The following is a 20358-nucleotide window of genomic DNA, read 5'->3' as shown; positions in this document are numbered from 1 at the left end:
AACCTTACAAACAGTGCTGGTGCATGTGGCAGTGAGAACTTCACAAAACAGTGCTGGTGCATGTGACAGTGAGAACCTTACAAACAGTGCTGGTGCATGTGGCAGTGAGAACTTCACAAAACAGTGCTGGTGCATGTGACAGTGAGAACCTTACAGACAGTGCTGGTGCATGTGGCAGTGAGAACCTCAGAAAACAGTGCTGGTACATGTGACAGTGAGAAACTTACAAACAGTGCTGGTGCTTGTGGCAGTGAGAACCTCACAAAACAGTGCTGGTGCATGTGACAGTGAAAACCTTACAAACAGTGCTGGTGCATGTGACAGTGAGAACCTTACAAACAGTGCTATTGCATGTGACAGTGAGAACCTTACAAACAGTGTTGGTGCATGTGGCAGTGGGAACCTCACAAAACAGTGCTGGTGCATGTGACAGTGAGAACCTTACAAACAGTGCTGGTGCATGTGGCAGTGAGAACCTCACAAAACAGTGCTGGTGCATGTGACAGTGAGAACCTTACAAACAGTGCTGGTGCACGTGGCAGTGAGAACCTCACAAACAGTGTGGTGCACATGACAGAGAGAACCTCATAAACAGTACTGGTGCATGTCTCTGTGACACCCTTACGTCCTGCTTACCTTCACCCCTTATAATCTGTGAGGGAAGTAGGTTGGAGTATGTTTTGCAGGTCTGCGATCTTGGCGTATATTGTCTGTCAATATGAATGTCAGGTGTGAGGGTTTATCAACAATAAAATAATTTTGCTTCCATCTTCAAACCATCTCAAAGATTGAATATTTGCTCATTTGTTTTGCTCTTAAAATAGTTCTCCTATTGCTATCCTACTGGTTACTGGTCTTTATAGCTGCCTTCAGTTTCTTGTTGAGGCATTTTATATTCTCTTGTGATGGGAGGTTCTGGCCATACTGTTAATCTAATCAGTTTCTTCCTTCTGTTGTATACTCTGTTAATGTCTACTGATTACCAGGGTGGTTTGTTGTTGAATTTGCCATTGTATTTGGTTCTGCTGGGGACTGCTCTATCAATGTATTTATCTAAATGAGCATAAGGATCCTTTGCATAGGTGGCTGCATGTCCTGAATCTACAACACGGTTAACATCAGTAAATTTTGCGAATTTGTTTTTACAATTGTAAAAGGTTTGTTTTCTTGAAATCTCTAAAGAGGGTAGTGTTGGTTACCAGGGGAGTGGATATTCTCATGATAAAGCTAACCAATTTGTGTTCCAACTTAACTAATGAGGGGCCAGCCTGAGGCAGGGACATTCCGGGGCTGAGTTTGAAGGAATTAGGTCTATGATATTACCACCCCAGCAGGATTTTGAACAATTTGATCCTGATAATTCTTGTTAACTCAGTCTAATAAGCATTGTGCATAAACAATGTTAGAAGTTTAAGTAGTCAGGTTTATGCAGGAGTAACATTAGAAGTTTAAGTACTCAGGTTTATGCAGGAGTAGCTGAAGTCACTGAGGATTAAAGAACCATCCCTTATAGAGATATTTTCAAGAAATGCCAGGAAGTTTTCAAGATCCTGTGGGGCAATAGAAAGGGAAAAATAACAAGTTGTATGTTGACATTCTGACTTGTGTGAGATGAAGTTCAATGAGATCACTGTAGAGGTCATGGGGTATTGGGGTATCACACTGGAAAGGATAAAATCCTCATGAGGTGTGATAGGCAGAGAACCTCAGCAGGAGTAACATGTTTTCATTACACCTGAACCATGGCTCAATGACTACAAAAACATGGACCCATTCCAGATGCTGAAAAATTGGGCAGATTATTGTTAAGGCTGTTGCCTTGTTGGTGAGAGGTTGGCTTAATGGTTAAGGTGTTTACCTTACGGACACAAGGTGCAGGGTTTGATTCTCACTTGGGGTAATTGGCTAGACTTAAAATGGCCCACAAGGGCAGTTAGTCTAGTATGAATCTATGAACCTATGAACCACTGAGAAGGCCATTCTGAGTGATATTCAATTTAGGATTTGATTTGTTAATTAGGTTGGTATGTTCATTAGATGAGCTCTGCCCAAAAAAAGGCACAATGAGAGCAGCAAAGGTTTTATTCAGTGTGCAGAAGCCCTTTACGGAAAGGTGCAGACCAACCTTTGCAAAGTAAATATGATTGATCACCCTGTCCCAAGGAGATACATACTGGACTCCCTCTGGAATGACATCAGCCAATTGCAATTATATTTTCCTGGCCCCTAGGCAATATTCTAAGTGAGGGGAGGATATCACACAAAACCAGAGTCTTATATTTATCTGACAGTAAGTTCCAGCAATTCCTTCTGCATGTATTTCATGGGCTTTGGTGACAGCTTGTTCATACTAGCATGTACTGTGATCATGTCATATGTATGACAGAGGTGAGAGTCCTAAGGGTGCTTGTCAACAATCCTGGCTGTCAAGAGCCAACTAATAGTAACCCTGTCCTTGTTCAGCCTGGTAAACATGGAGTCAGTGTGTCTAACAATGGAATCACCAATAACTAGGATGTTTCTGAAAGCTTTTGAATTATTAGACACTGGGGTGTTATATTGTTGGTGACACATTGATAAAGGGATGCATGTGTAATAGATGAGAAGCTAGGGTGGGGCTAAGAGGGTAGTTTCCCTGAGTGCAGAGTGTTAGGGGGAGTGATTGGCAGATATCATTCACTCTTCAGTTACATTTGCAGTCTGAAATGGTGTTTTAATGCTCTGATTTTTTTTTAAAGGTTTAAACTGAAGTTCTTTAGCATGTCCATGGGTGACATGGCATAAAGTGTATCAGATGCTTGCTACGAGCTTTTCTAGCTCCACAACTTAAAGTTGGAAGGGGGTAGCAGATTAGAGGGTAGCACCAGATGTTAGAATAGCTACAACTCTGATATAGAAGAAGTATCAGGGAGTTTAGTTACTGCCTACTCTTAAGAGTTTTAGCAGGCTTTTTTAAAGTTGAATTGATATTTCTTAGCTTTAATTTATATATATATATATATATATATATATATATATATATATATATATATATATATATATATATATATATATATATATATATATATATATATATATATATATATATATATATATATAAATATATATATATATATATATATATATATATGAGTCTAGGACATTTCACTGAATGCATATTTCACTGAAACTCAAATGACTAAACACAAATCTCTGAAAGCACAATTCACTGAAAACTCAATTCACTATAACACATTTCACTGAAAGTTATATATGGCCTTTTCCCCACTGTAGTGTGACCCTGGAGTTAGGATATATAGTAAGGGTGTGTGGGGGGGGGGGCATAGCCCTCCACATAATTTAAGTATATATCATGTTCGGAAAAGAGTAATATATTGGAATTACAAGTATCCATGTATATAGTTCAAATATTTACCCCTTACTATATATACTAACTCCAGGGTCGCACTACAGTGGGGAAAAGGCGATATATAATTTTCAGTGAAATGTTTCAGTGAATTGAGCTTGCAATGAAAAGTGCACACTATGACTTTCAGTGAAATGTGCATTCAGTGAAATGTCCTAGACCCATATATAAATATATATATATATATATATATATATATATATATATATATATATATAAACAAAACCAAATAAAACTACTGGAGCTGAAGGAATTAAGATGGCAACTCCTCCTTGAAGCAGATACCCCACCAGGGCTCAACGAGAATCTCAACATTAAATGTGCATTAAAGTGGTACAACTAAAAAGTTACAGCACGTCCTCTAGTGGCAGGATGTTAGCAGATTAAACCTTTTGTTTTATAGTAGTGTCTCTCATTAGTCCAAATACTACTGCATTGGCGTAGTCTATCTACCAATCACAGTGAAGTATTTTTTATACCAGTTAGACTATTTAAAGCTCGCACAGTACTGCAAGTGCATTACATTTTGCTCTGATGAAGTTCGATAGTTATCAATAAAGCGAACAAAAGCACTCAGCAAATAGTTCTGGCTCAGCATCTATTCATTGGATTTCTGTTTTTGTTTTTAACAGTTCGGAAATTTTCAGTAATATATATATATATATATATATATATATATATATATATATATATATATATACATACACACACACACACACACACACACACACACACACACACACGCATAAACACGTGTAATGTGGCTCAAATTGAAACTGGATATAAGACAGAATTCTAACAGTTACTAGACAGTGTTTTAATGCGTTCAATACTCATACTATAGACGCTGATATGTAAAAGCTCTGTCTACGATAAATTGCATCTGTGCACAGGACATAATGAATGCATACTGTATCTTAATGATTCTAAACCCATAGGATGCATATAGTAAACATTTTCCATGTGCACTGTGAGTTTTCTGTTTTAAGCATAAAGTAATGTTCACTTCAGTGCAATCATTTCTGTGCTGGCAGAGGGAGACTACATACCTTTGCACCCTTTGGTATCACTAATAAGTTAATACACTAAGTGCAAGGTTACACTGATGCAGAAAAGTATTTTTTCTTTATTTATTTCTGATTTGACATGCCAAGTCTACTGATACAGCTAGTTCTTGGAATCAATATACTTAGTGAGCAAAGAATGTGAGTGGCACAATTTCCCACACTGGGGGGAGGGTACATACAGACACCTAAACATCAGGTGGTTTTGTTTAAGTTGTTGAATGTATTTTTATTATATATTCAATTAAATTATATGTATTGTATATTCTCCTTTTTATATTAAAAATTCATATGTATAAATGGATGAATTTGCACCCTAGTCAAAGGGCTCCTCAGCACACCTTGCTGCTCACTACGTCCCTCCCATCCACATCACCAGGTGCCGCCCTGGTTTTCCCCAATCCCAGCCTACCCACACCCTACAGATTTCTTTTCCTTCCTTTTTCTCATAGTTTGTCTTACTGTTCAGTTTTTTTTCCTGCATTCATTCATTCATTCATTCAACACATCCATACCTGGCAAGGCTGGACTCTGATAACTGTGAAGAAAAGAAGTGCTTTTGTTCCATCTGAAGGTTGAAGGACTCTGTACTTAATTTTGAAAGTGACCCACTTTATTTACACAAAACATTGTCTTCATAGTAATTCTGTAGATCCAAGAACTGTACATTAAATTATTTTAATTTTGTTCATCAAAATATTCTTATTCATCTATAATGTAGTATGACCTATGAATCTTTATCTCCTGTACTTTTAAAATTCAGAGTTAATACTTTTTGAGTAGCTAAAGAATATGGTTTAAAGTTGTGAAGAGACATAAGATATTCTGAACAACCCTTTACTTTATCAGTAGGTATCACTGTCAAATAGTGCTGACAGCCAGTATGCTAGTCCCATCTAATAAAATAGTAAAATGATCTGGTCTTAAACATTTGTAGAAAGCTTTAGACATGTCACCTTTCTTTAACCTTTGTCAGGTGTTAACCTGGTAAACTTCATAGACAAAAACACCTCTTTTCAGCAGAACTGTGTGATGAAATAACTTCCTCAAAGTACAGAGTTTGCAGGTAGAAACTATACAAGTGCAATGGAAGATAATTAAACCCAGGACTCCCTGATGAAGCTCGTTAACACCCCCACTGACTTAACCCTCTAAATTAAAGTGCCAGACAACTTACATAATTTATCCTTCAACACTTTTTGTAAAAACTATGAATTTTGTTATCATTAGGTCTATATATGCAAAAGATTCATTAATGAAAACAGTTTGGATTTATCTTTAAGAATATCTCATTAAACTTGTAGACTAAAGTTAGCTTTTATACTTCAGGCAAACTGCATTGCATTGGTCTGTACTAATCACAAGCTCCTTTTTTAAGCAGTTATACATCTCACCAGAAATGAGCCCAGTGTTAAAGCCTGTATAGCTGCTTTCATTCCTTTATTTTTATTTATAGTCCAACAAAGTTTTATGATAAGTAAGTGGATTACTGAATCTGTGGCATACCATCCTGGGCAGCAGCCTCTGTGTATTGTATGACTACCCTACTAGACAATGAAAGCCTTAGACTCATTCCTTAATCAGCATTAATGACTCTGGTTAAACTTTACTGTGCTGTGTTATGTACTGAATGTAAAGTATTTATAACTCTTGTTTTAGAGAAGCTTGCTGTACACTTTTAAACAAGGTTCTAAGTGTCTCGTTGTTCATATTGCAGATTGAGAATGTTGATACCTGCCTTAGCTTTTTGGCAGCCAGAGGAGTAAACGTGCAGGGCCTTTCAGCTGAAGGTAAGGACATGTTATTCTCGCCTACTGGGGCTGACCTTGTTTATTTGACAGTTGCTTTAACATTCTGAAGTCTAAATTGTTTCCTTGTTACATGTGTGCTGTGACAGTCTGTTTCATCCACGACAAAGCTTTTCTACTATTGATCTACAGATACAGAGACAGTCTTGACATTTCATATTTCATGTTTTTGCCTGTATTTACTTCAGAGGCATAAAATAAATAATCTAGAACTATGAGATGTGTAAAATACATGGTTAAGTACTACACCGTGTTTCTCAGATGTGGGGTACTTTGTTAATCAAAGTTCAAAATGATAACTTGAGTTTTACCTATTAAGCGACAGTTTTGCATTAGTAGGATGCAGACATCTCCTTCTGTTTCTCTTTGCCAGTTTACATTTCTCTTTTTCACTCTCCTGGCCTCCATCTATTTTTTTCTATCATCTATCTGTCTACATACTGTCTTGGCCTCCACTAAAATATAATTAATAAGTCACCAGTTAAATTGCATAACTAAAGCATGAGGATTCCATATTAGATTCCCCCAGGTGAACCCAGACACTAGTCCAGTAATGTGACAAAGGGTGAATCTTATTCCCTCTGCTTCACACATTTAGTCCATCAGAGCCTGCCACATGAGAACTCCGTCCTCTCTGCTTCACACATCTAGTCTGTCACAGCCTGCCACATGAGAACTGCATGTGCTCTGCTTCACACATCTAGTCTGTCACAGCCTGCCACATGAGAACTGCATGTGCTCTGCTTCACACATCTAGTCTGTCACAGCCTGCCACATGACAATTTAGCCACAGTTCAATTCTGCCTTAGACTGTACTTTGGTGAGTAATCCTTTAACTTACAACAGCTTCACTGACTGTGTCATTATTGTACCTCAAACATCATTTTAACCTTATTTTTCTACACTAAAAAAAAAACAGGCAGTATGAGTGTGGGTGTGTGTGTGTGTGTGTGTGTGTGTGTGTGTGTGTGTGTGTGTGTGTGTGTGTGTGTGTGTGTGTGTGTGTGTGTAGTACAGCACAATATTGTAAGTTATTATGCTGTATTAATATTATTTTTTTGTCCCCTTATTCCTCATTCTACCGGTCTGGACCCCAGTGCCCCACATACACTCTGGGCCTTCCTGCCATCATCCTACCCTCCGAGATAGTATTGCTGGGACTGGTCATGGTTCCTAAGGGGAATCCTGGGGGTTCTAACAACCGTGCATCCATCTGGTGTCATTTTCTTTTATTTGCCCTACCCCTCTTTGGATCATACCTACCCTTAGGGAGCATCATCAAGTACCCTCCTACCCAAAGTGGGAAAACCTATCCCTCCCTACCACTGCATCATTCACCACAGCTGCCAATTGAACCTGAGTCATCTGGGCCATAGTCAGGGTTTCATCCCTCTGTACTACTGGAGCAGCTGCTTTATTAGCATTTTGACAGAAAAATGTAGTGACCACCCATTTAGAAGAATGCAGTACTGTTCTGTGTAACTGGAACATACCACATGACATTGTAGTACTGTTTAGGAGAATGCAGTACTGATTTCTGTAACTGGAACATATACCACATGACATTGTAGTACTGTTTAGGAGAATGCAGTACTGATTTGTGTAACTGGAACATACCACATGACATTGTGGTACTGTTTAGGAGAATGCAGTACTGATTTGTGTAACTGGAACATACCACATGACATTGTAGTACTGTTTAGGACAATGCAGTACTGATTTATGTAACTGGAACATACCATATGACATTGTAGTACTGTTTAGGAGAATGCAGTACTGATTTGTGTAACTGGAACATACCATATGACATTGTAGTACTGTTTAGGAGAATGCAGTACTGATTTGTGTAGCTGGAACATACCACATGACATTGTAGTACTGTTTAGGATAATGCAGTACTGATTTGTGTAACTGGAACATACCACATGACATTGTAGTACTGTTTAGGAGAATGCAGTACTGATTTGTGTAACTGCAACATACCACATGACATTGTAGTACTGTTTAGGAGAATGCAGTACTGATTTGTGTAACTGGAACATACCACATGACATTGTAGTACTGTTTAGGAGAATGCAGTACTGATTTGTGTAACTGGAACATACCACATGACATTGTAGTGCTGTTTAGGAGAATGCAGTACTGATTTGTGTAACTGGAACATACCACATGACATTGTAGTACTGTTTAGGAGAATGCAGTACTGATTTGTGTAACTGGAACATACCACATTACATTGTAGTACTGTTTAGGAGAATGTAGTACTGTTCTGTGTAATAGAAACATACCACATGACATTGTAGTACTGTTTAGGAGAATGCAGTACTGATTTGTGTAACTGGAACATACCACTTGACATTGTAGTACTGTTTAGGAGAATGCAGTACTGATTTGTGTAACTGGAACATACCACATGACATTGTAATACTGTTTAGGAGAATGCAGTACTGTTCTGTCTAATAGAAACATACCACATGACATTGTGGTACTGTTTAGGAGAATGCAGTACTGATTTGTGTAACTGGAACATACCACATGACATTGTAGTACTGTTTAGGAGAGTGCAGTACTGATTTGTGTAACAGGAACATACCACATGACATTGTAGTACTGATTAGGAGAATGCAGTACTGTTTTGTGTAACAGGAACGTACCACATGACATTGTAGTACTGTTTAGGAGAATGCAGTACTGGTTTGTGTAACTGGAACATACCACATGACATTGTAGTACTGTTTAGGAGAATACAGTACTGATTTGTGTAACAGGAACATACCACGTGACATTGTAGTACTGTTTAGGAAAATGCAGTACTGATTTGTGTAACAGGAACATACCACATGACATTGTAGTACTGTTTAGGAGAATGCAGTACTGTTCTGTGTAACAGGAACATACCACATGACATTGTAGTACAGTTTGGGAGAATGCAGTACTGATTTGTGTAACAGGAACATACCACATGACATTGTAGTACTGTTTAGGAGAATGCAGTACTGATTTGTGTAACTGGAACATACCACATGACATTGTAGTACTGTTTAGGAGAATGCAGTACTGATTTGTGTAACTGGAACATACCACATGACATTGTAGTACTGTTTAGGAGAATGCAGTATGATTTGTGTAACTGGAACATACCACATGACATTGTAGTACTGTTTAGGAGAATGCAGTACTGATTTGTGTAACAGGAACATACCACATGATATTGTAGTACTGTTTAGGAGAATGCAGTACTGTTTTGTGTAACAGGAACATACCACATGACATTGTAGTACTGTTTAGGAGAATGCAGTACTGGTTTGTGTTGTAACAAGAACATACCACATGACATTGTAGTACTGTTTAGGAGAATGCAGTACTGGTTTGTGTAACTGGAACATACCACATGTCATTGTAGTACTGTTTAGGAGAATGCAGTACTGATTTGTGTAACAGGAACATACCACGTGACATTGTAGTACTGTTTAGGAGAATGCAGTACTGTTCTGTGTAACAGGAACATACCACATGACATTGTAGTACTGTTTAGGAGAATGCAGTACTGATTTGTGTAACCGGAACATACCACACATTATAGTACTGCTCTATATGCGCATAATTTGTGATAATAATTATACACTTTAATAATGTGTGCTTTAGCTTGCAGCTAACATTTTTGGAGAATGGAGAATCAATTGTGTTAGTAAATGCTATGGGCTCACCTGGTATGATTTCATTGGTGATGACAGAAAACCTGGAAATTGAGTTCTTGTGAGCTCTGGCAAAATTTTCAAATCATGACAGTGTGCTCTGAATGTTTATTGTTGCATTACTGAAACTGTATGTAGCACATTTCCTTGTTTGTTTGTTTGTGTTTTTCGGCTTTTCCCTTTTAGGGGTCGCCACAGCGGAACTCCGGTCCGCTAATGATTGGTAGTTGATTTTTACATGCCGAGTTACCAGCCCTGATGCACAACCTTCAACGAAGGTACACCCATTCATGCATGTCTTCACGCAGAAGACGCTCTAGCTGAGAATCGAACCGGACAGCGTCTTACTGTGAGGCAACAACGCTACTGCTACAGCACATTTCCTTGTTTGTAACAGCAGCTAATGCTAGATATAAGGAACTGGATACTTTTTTCTCATTTTCACATGGTGCTAAGAATCTCAGAGGTATAGCAGACATGAGTAGCCTTACCCTGCCCCTATATCCACTGGTAGAAGTGATGAGAGTCAAAAGAGGTTTTCATTTAAGTCCCTCAAACCTCTCAACTGCCCTGATTTTCACAGAATGTCCAGATTTTTGCCTCATATTTTTGGTTTGTTCCTCATAAAATGTGTTTTTTGGGCAAATCACTGAGCACTGAAGTCACTAAATAATAACATACATATGAGTTTCAGATTTCATATCCTTCAGAATATGCATGTTAAAGCCAAATCTGTTATTCTAGCAAGTTTCACGCTTTATAAGAGCAATATTTAAAATTTGCCCACGATTTTGGGTCTTTGTCCCACCATTTATTTATTTATTTATTTATATATTTATGTATTGCAGTTTGTTTGCTAGGATAGTCCAACTGGGCCACAAGAAGCCCATTTTCAATGGAGTCCTATGGAGAAAAGCTCCAGAAAAATACAAATACATAGTACACATTGTACATTTACATTATAGATTATCTCATATGAATACAAAGTAAATATAATAAAAAAAGGTTAGCAATGATGGAATAAATCAGTATAGTTTGCAAATAGTTAAATTGGATGGCTAAGTCCATGTCAGAGACATCTGGTTTGGGGCAAAAGTTTTCTTTTTTTTCCTGGGTTGAGGAAAGATAAGATTCCATTTCAAAATAGTTTGGGATTGGTGTTGTGGTTGGTGGAGAAATAGGCTTTGCGGTCTGAGGTAATAAGTTTTTTGACTTTATTTTGTAGTGTTTTATATTAGTTTAGGGTGATAGTGGTTTTATTTTTATGGTACCATGTCCAGGCTTTGTCACGGAGTCAGATGATAGCTAAGGTGTTTTTGGTTAACCAGGGTACAGGGTTACTTTTTATACATTTTGTTTTTAGAGGGGCAAAGGAGTTGAGCAGGTTTGTGAAAGTAGAGTTAAAGTAGGAGAGAGTATTATCTAGGGGAAGAGTCTTTAATGGGTTCCAGTTTGTGCTTTTTAGTTCATTTGAGAAGGTTTCATAATTGAAGTTCTTTAGGCAGTGAGTGGAAATATTGGTGTGAGTTAGTTGTATGGAAGAGAGAAGATGGTGGGGAAGTGGTCAGCTAATGGATCTGGGAGAATATTACTATTAGAGATATAGTGAGGATGCGATACGAGAATCCAGTCTATTGTACTTCCAGTAATGGAGGTCTTGGAAGGCCTGGTAGTGGAATTGATTAGTTGTGTAAAGTTATATAAGTTAATATTAAGTGAGTTAGTGGGAGATTAGATTGTGGCCCAGTTTATGTTCATGTCTCCCAGGATAATGGTTTCATGAGTAATGTTGGTAGAGACCCAGGAGAGAATATGTTCAAGGGATGAGATATTGTCTCCAGGGGGAATATAGAGGGAGAGAATAAATATGAATTTATGCTTGTTTAGGTGGAGTAGGGCTGGTATTATTTCTGCCTTGCCAAATATGGGGAAAGGGTTTGGTATAGGGGGTGAATGAGTGCTATACCACCCCACCTTTTTTGCGTTCTGTCATTCCTTAACATGCAGTAGTTGGGAGGAATTATTTCAGAATCTTGTATGTGGGGCTTAAGCCAGGTTTCTGAGATGGAGAGAATATCGGGCTGGTTATGTAGAAGGCAAGCATGAAGGTTTGGAATTTTGTTACATAGGCTCTGAGCATTTAGAGCTGAGAAGTGGAGGGGTTTGCCTATTGCTTGGGAGAGTTGGATTCGGTGTGGTAGAGGGGCTAGAGAGTTTTGTGGACATTAGACTGGTGTAGTTGAGAACAGTGTTTTTAGAGTTAGGTAGGAGTCTATAGGGGGGAAGAGCATCCTAGTGTTGAGGAGGTAGAGACTGGGAGATATAAGGGTAACTGTAAATGTGTACTTTGTAGAGGATGTGATAGTGGTGTGAAATGGGGGAGGGGAGTGTTTTGTGTTAGTATGTTGGGTGATATAGTTTAGGTAAGTTAAGGTAATTAGAAGTATTATTTGAGTAAGTAGGGACAGAGATTTGAGGGTCATGATGTTGGTTATTAGAGTAGAAGTAAGGGGTGAGTTAAGTTTTTGTGACAAGAATTGAATTTCTGTGCTTAGAGGTTGAGAGGTATGACGTCTATCAATCACTTTTATGTGAAATCCAGACAATCAAAGCAATTTGATGCAATGTTTGTTTCCAAAACATTTTGTAACTTGCCCTGAAGTTCTGCGATCTCTGCATAGGTTGAATTAATTTAGGTGTGCAAAGAGCACTGCATGATTTGGTCCCCACCACAAAGTGATTTGACTGAATGTGGAAAGTGAATCTTGGAGCATAAACCATATTTGGTAATAAGCCTTCTTGCAAGCAAGAGATGTAAGGGTGGTCACCTTGCCATTAGTATGTGATGAGTTGTATGATGCAAAGAGCATACAACCATATGACTTGCTCTTCATTGGCAAAGCATGCAGTGATGTCATGAGGCACAAGGCTGGAGATAGTGTCCCATTCAGTAAAGCAGTACTTCCATGTAGTTTGTGTGCTACTTTAGACATGCTCTATAGGCACACAGCTTCAGATATCCAAACATTGTATCAAGCCCAATGCTTGAAGCTATTTGCACCATGTATCACACAGCCTATGTGGGTTGCATAGTTACCATGTGTTTATGGGCCTTTAAAAAGCAACAGAGAAGGTGATGAGTGACTATAATACCTTGGAAACCTTAGGGCCACATCAAACTGCAGATGTGGTACTCAGGATATTGCAACTGCTGTAGTGTCCATGGAATAATAAGGTTAAAAACATTTCAGACTACAAGAATGGACACCTCAGTACCCCTGCCATTCTTTGTGCAAGGGTTGCTGAGTAACAAGGAAAGGCATATGCCTTTCTGTTTTCAAGGATTCAATCATCAAATGGAACTTATTACTTGTTTTGTTGATATTAAAGATTATTTGATGTTTGAACCACTGTGAGAATGAAATGCACTGAGTCCTATGAAAAACAGACAAAATGATTAGACCAAGAGGAAACATTTAAGTGTTGATATGACATAATGAATAACCTTACCTCTCATCTATAACTAAGGGGCAAAATGCTTCTGTTATAAACATACTTAATACAAACAATTACACTGACACTGAAGATATAATAGCTGTAGAAGAAACATCAGTGGTAACAATTAAGATATTTTGAATCATTCTATAGGGTGGTTTAACACACATAAATAAATGGTGCCAGTGCCAGAACCATGGTGTTAAGACAAATGCCAACAAAAGTAGTATAATGTTCCTCGGCAAAAATGGCACCCATGTACCTACCACAGACATGATACCCCTTCAAAACCTGACATAGTTATTACAGACCTGGACACTTTCATTGACAAGGAACTATCCTTTGACTCTGTCATTGTCCATGTTGGTGTGAATGACCTGAGACGTACCTCCCTGGACTACATGAAAAGAGACATGGAAGAGCTCTCTGATCTTGTAGCCCAGGCAGGTATGATCCTAGCTCTGAGTAGCCTCTTGCCATCACACAGTACAAGGACAAAATGATTGACTTCAACAATTGGCTAAGCTTCTGGTGTCATTCTAAGGGGATCCAGTATCTGTCTGTCAGGGATGACATGGCCAACAGACCACAATACTTTGCCAGAGATGGCCTGCACCTGTCGCCCCTGGGATTCCGGATACTGGCTAAGGCTCTTGCCACCCCTATAGTGCCTTTTTTGGCAAGGTTCAAATGCTAAATTCACCACCATAGCGGGTACAAGCAAGCAAACTCTGAGGGTAATGCTACTCAATGCTAGAAGTCTAAACCTCAAAATGCACTCACTCGAGGCACTCCTTAAAATGGAGAACATCGACATCTGTGCAGTGACAGAGACCTGGTTCAAGGCTCCAGAGAGCACATTTCCATTACCAGGCTATAATTCATACTACACCTTTCGGCCACCTAACCTGGACCGAAACACTAAAGGCGGAGGCGTGTCCATATTCATTAAGAATATCCACACCTCCAGGCTAGTTGCTCAACATAATGCATCTGAAATTATTCAAGTGCAACTAACACTGGGCAAGACTGCAATCCAGGTTGTAGCTTGTTACAGATCCCCCACCATGCCCCAGGATTCCCACTCTTCATTTCTTAAGATACTGGAAAATATTAAGGTACAACCCAATACCTTAATTATGGGCGATTTCAACTACCCCACCATTAACTGGGAAAACTACTCATGTACCAACTCATTTGCTCATTCCAACTCCTTGGATCAGCTTGTCCACATCCCCCACCAGGGGATAGCAATATCCTGGACCTGATCATTACCAATATGGGTAACCAGTGTTCCATGCCAGAGGTCAACTCCTCGCTGGTCAGATCCATCCACAAACTAATCACCCTAGACATCCATAAAATTGCTAAGTTTGCATCTGACTGCCTATATAGAACACATCATTGTAAAGCTTTAAGGATATTAGACTGGCTTGAGCTTCCCAACATTATTCTTTACAACCAACTCTCTCTAACTCACAAAATTGTAACACAACCAACTAGAACCCTTGCACTATTTCATCCTTCCTTACAGTTCCAGCAGACCACTTCGCTCGAACAACAAGAAATTGCTCACCGTCTCCAAGGCCAACAACACTGCAGGAGAATCTTTATTTTCCAACTATATATCTTGTATATGGAGCTCCCTTCCTAACTCCATTCTCTCAATCTCATCCACTAACCACTTTAAGCCATCACTTAAAACTTATCTAAACAATAAATGGTTATGTTCTATACTAACCCCTCATGAGTGCTCTGATACAGCACAGTATACCCAAAACATATCCAAGTTCTCCCCGATGTGTAATCCTTTGTTCCTACCGACCTGTCTTAACCTTATATCTTGAGATAAGTCATACCTATAAATAGTTCTAGCTATGTTCAAAGCCCAGGTTTTGTTGTCAAGATGTAACAAATGTGTATGTTATGTATACTCCTTTTTGTTTACTTTATACTTTATTGATTATTGTAATGTGTGCATGAAAATTTACTGTTACTCATGGAGCTATTCTCCCCAGGCCTCTGCTGAAAAAGGATCTGTGTCCAATCATTTCCTGGTAAACAAATGTTAAATAAATAAATAAAATAAAATCTCCCACCCCTACCCCCCCCCCCCCATTAAGGAAATCACTGTCAAAAACTACTCCAAAGCTAACTTCATGCTTCTTAAGACAGAAGTGGCAAACTTCACGACACCCATGCAGACAGAAAATAGAGATATGGCTACTGAATCTTACACAAATGCATTATATAAGCACATACATGAGTGCGTGGATCATGCCATCCCCAACAGAACCAAGATGCTATCCTCCAAAAAAAGGAAGCTAATCTGGTGGTCGCCTGCCATAAACAAACTCTACAACAGAAGGAAGAAGTTGTTTCAAAAAAGAGTAAAATCCCAAGATTGGACGAACTCCCTGGTCAGCCTCAGCAAGAAGCTGAGATCTCACATAAAATCCTCCAAAGCCAGTTATGAAAATAAAATCGTCACTGATTCCAAAGACAACCACAAAGCATTCTACAGTTATGTCAAGAATCTCAATGGCAACACTCAGATCTGCTCTGAGCTACAGCCCAATGGCACTAAATATACAGAACCAACTGATATTGCCAACATCCTGGCAGATAGGTTCAGTGCTAACTTTACCCTCCTCTCACCCTCCAAAGGGCCCATCTGAATACCGGAAGAATGCAAAGCCCCTGTAATCATGGATGAACAAGTAAAGACCGCACTCTCCAAAGCCAAGAACACAGCATCCATGGGACCAGACAGCATCCCAGGCTGCGTACTGCACGAACTACAGAACGAACTGGCACCCCACTTAAGCACCATGTTCAATCAGAGCCTCACCTCAGGCTATGTGCCTACTGAATGGTGCACAGTGACGGTTATCCCACTCCACAAAGGGGGTGCCAACACGGACCCCGTAAACTACTGCCCCATTAGCCTGACGAGCCTGGTCTGCAAGGCCATGGAACATATCATCTTGGAGCTTATAAACAAAGACATAGGTAACCTCCAAACCCTGGACCCCACTCAGTTTGGGTTTCTAAAAGGTAGATCATGTCTAGTAAACCTGAGTGACTTCTTTGAAGCAGTCACTAGAGCCATAGACAAGAGAAGGGTAGTGCACACAACCTATCTTGACCTCGCCAAAGCTTTCAGTACCATCCCCCACTCTGGAATTACAGATAAACTCACTAAACTGGTCATAAATCCATGTCACAAGATGGGTGGCCAACTGGCTCACTGACAGAACCCACACAGTAAAAGCAGACGACTCCAAGTCCGACTTCAGACCAATGATGAGTGGAGTATCACAGGGTTCGGTCCTGGGTCACCTCCTGTTCGGCATCTACTTCTCTGAAGTACAGGCCAGCACAGAAGGTCTTTGGCTAACAAAGTTCACAGATGACTGCAAACTGGGAGCCATAATAGAATCACCTAATGATGTAGACATTCTACAAAAGGGCCTCACAGACAGATGCTTGGTGTCAAAATCATGGCCTCAAGCTCAATGCCAAGAAGTGCATTGTCATCTCCTTTGGGAAAAACTCGGTACCCATGAACTATCACATAGGTGGTAGCTCACTAAATACTGAAAGTGTGATAAGAGACCTCAGGACACAGGTGGACAGTAGTATCTCCTTTGATAACCACATCGCCACAGTAGTCAGGAAATCCTTCTACGTGGCACACCTCATAACAAAAGGGTTCTCCCCTAGAAAAAAGTAGGTCATTGTTCCTCTCTACTCATCCCTCATCAGATCCATTATAGAGTACAATGCCCCGTTTGTCATGTATTTCACAAGACACCTACAACAATAGGAAAGGCCACAGAAATACCTCACTAAGAGGATTACCAGCCTCAAACAGATGCCATACGCAGACCGTCTCAAAAACTCCAGCTCTACTCCATCGCATATCGCCTACTCAGAGGCAATTTCTGGCTAACATACAAATCTATGTCAAACCCAGAACTGTTGGACATGCTACACTTAAAGAAATTCCAATCTTTCCGAACTACACACTCCATAAACCTTGTCACCACAATAAACAGAACATGCAGGAGGGATAGATTCCTGCCCCAGAGACTTCCCATACTCTGGAACAAACTACCCATTCATGTCAAGCAAAGTTCCTCATTGGCCCTCTTTAAGAAAAAAACTTAACGACTGGATGGGAAATAGAAAATTCACCCTGGGGATCATGTCTGCAGCACTGCTTGATAGGGAAACGGGAAAATTATTTTCTTGGGTGGCAAAATCCAGGGAACCTTTTTGGCTAGGCTTATATAGGCCCCAGGGCCAATAGCCTAGTACCTACATATGAGCCTATGAACCTATGTAGCTACTGTCATTAGAAGCTCCCTTTACCTAGTCAGACTGATTATCAGGGTTATATCTTCTAGGTCAAGGGACATTATTACATCTCTGTTCTCTTCCCATTATCAGACCTACGTTGAATATATTGTCCCTTTTGCTCTAAACATATGTCTTAACTTGAAAACTGCAGCATTTGCTGACAAAGAAAATCAAGGGTATGTCTTCCCCATGCTACATAGACTGTTTTAAATCACATTCTCTTACCTGTTTCCTTACAGTCTTTTGAAGGAGGATTGCCTCACCTACACTGCTTTGAAGGATTCATTATGATACAACATCCTACACATCTGTAAAACAAATAATACCTTAAACATCTTCTCGAAGGAATTAAACTTTCACTGCTGCATAAAAGGACCTGCTGGCAAAAGAACTTGTATTTTATGAAGCAGATTTCCCTTAAATGTAAATATTTGACCTTTTCAACAATGACCTAAACATATGGATGGAAAACCATTAATTCAGCCCTGGTCTAGCCCCTCAAACCCACATTGAAAGGGGACCAAAGTTTACTTTGTGTTGTAAGGTATTAATGAAACGGGACCTTGAGGCTAGTCTACAAAACATCTAAATGATCCACAGTCTGGTATGAGCCTGTGATATACCTCTCAACTGTACTGGTTTTCACAGACTGTCCAGATTTTCTGCCTCTTATTTTTGGTCCATTTTTCATAAAATTGTGATTTTCTGGCAAATTAGTGGTAAATCATTAAAGACTGAAGTTAGAAAATAATGACAGACATTTGAGTTTCATACTTCATACCCGTCACAAATTTCATGCTAATGCAAAACCTGTTATTCTATGAACTTTCTAAGTTTGTAAGAGTAATATTTAAAAATTGTCCCTATTTATGGCTTTGTTCAAATATCTTGCTCTAAGAGTTTGAGGGGTATGGCCCATGAATCTAATAACAGTTTACTGACTGTACATGCTGCTGCTGATTATCAACAAATGCAGGTAATAATGAAAATGTTTTTGTTAATTTGGCAGCCAGAAATGTGGTCTGTCATTAAATACATATGATATAAATGTTAAGGGTAGTTGACAGTTGAGAGGAAAACAGTGCAACTCCTGCTACCAGTTCATGGAAGATGCAGCTTTTAATGATGGGAAATGAGGAAGTAGTGTGGGAAGTAGAAATCACTGCCAAGAAGGGTGACCAGGGTGAATGCCTGTTAGGATTAGGGTGATATTTCAAGAGCACAGGAAGGACACGGGAGATGATTTTACATTAAGAGGGTCAAAGTCTGCACTCTTGTGGCAGGAGAGGGCTGATTTCACCCATCTGCGCTGGGAATTGTTGACAGAAAGCTCATTGTATGCTTACCTGATTGGCCTATGGGCTTAGTGTAAAACGTTTTTCCTGAGCATATATACACCTCACAATTGTGTGAAGCTGCTCTTTGAACAGCGAGGGTCAAGAGTACCTTGCATATACGCAATTTCCTAAACATTAAATTTCCCCATAAAAAACAGTTTGGAACTTTAACTAAGTCTGACTGTAGTCATTAGGCAAATGGTTTGTGTAGTGAGCAGCAATTATGCATTCATTTAGGACTATTTAAGTCTTCATTACTTTATCATAGAACCCTGGACTATTGCTGCTCAGAGAACATCTGTTTCGTCACAGGGTAGCATTGCTGGGTTGGTTGGCTGCAGATTCCATCAAATAAGCATCCCCCTGTCTGGTTATAAAGCCCCTCCACTCCCTTGCAAGTACATTAAGACCTACAGCCATGGATGGACACTTTCTTGTCATCTCTGTTTCCAGCTTGGTTGACATGGACATCCTGAGGCAATGTAACAATTGCCTCATGCACACTGACAAACCACTTAATTCTCCAGCAGAAAAATACAACATGTGAGAGATGTAGTTATACATTGTTACCGGAGGCCAGACTCTCACATACAGACACAAAATGCAACAAATAGGTTGTCAGCGACTCTCGTACATCACTGTCTGTACCCACTAAGGACCGTACACATAGACCTACATATGCAGAGATACTCGCATGTAACCTACCCAAACCTCAAAGCTCTCTCAGATGCAGTCCTCAGAAACTCTGCATGCACACAAACAAGACACTTATCAGCGCAACACATAAAGCCACATTTTACTGAGTTTCAGCTACTGAGCACATAAGGAGAATCATTTCACAACTCAACATTTTGGTCATAGGTGACTCAATTGCGAGACACACCGATGTCATTTTTACAAGGCTGGATTAAAAGGTTACATTTAGTTGCCTGTCAGGAACCAGGATTCAGCAGATCATGCAAGCATTCAGGTCACTTAGTCCTAAGTACCATTATGACTCTGTCATAGTCCACGTGGACATAAATGACCTGAGACATACCTTCTTGGGCTATATGAAGAGAGATATGATTGAACTCTCAGAATGTGTTTCGGGCAGATATGAGCCTAACATTCAAAAGGCATCCAATATTTGTCAGCTGGGGAGGACAAGGTCAACAAACCACACTGCTTTGCCAGGGATGGTCTCCA

General features: G+C 39.5%; 1 protein-coding gene across 4 annotated transcripts in view; it reads left to right on the top strand.

Moving 5' to 3' along the window:
- NAV3 (neuron navigator 3) overlaps window positions 1-20358 on the top strand; it is a 1719037-nt gene that overhangs the window by 725781 nt on the left and 972898 nt on the right. For all 4 annotated transcript variants that reach the window (XM_044088077.1, XM_044088075.1, XM_044088074.1 and 1 more), the window contains exon 4: window positions 6188-6260. In XM_044088077.1, the coding sequence (XP_043944012.1) occupies window positions 6188-6260 (73 nt within the window). The remainder of the gene's footprint in view (window positions 1-6187; window positions 6261-20358) is intronic.

The sequence above is a fragment of the Protopterus annectens genome, chromosome 11.part0 (assembly GCF_019279795.1).
Source record: "Protopterus annectens isolate FY-2018-M chromosome 11.part0, PAN1.0, whole genome shotgun sequence".
NCBI lineage: Eukaryota > Metazoa > Chordata > Ceratodontiformes > Protopteridae > Protopterus > Protopterus annectens.
Note: the sequence above shows the minus strand (reverse complement) of the source record. Positions and strands in the feature narration are given on the sequence as shown.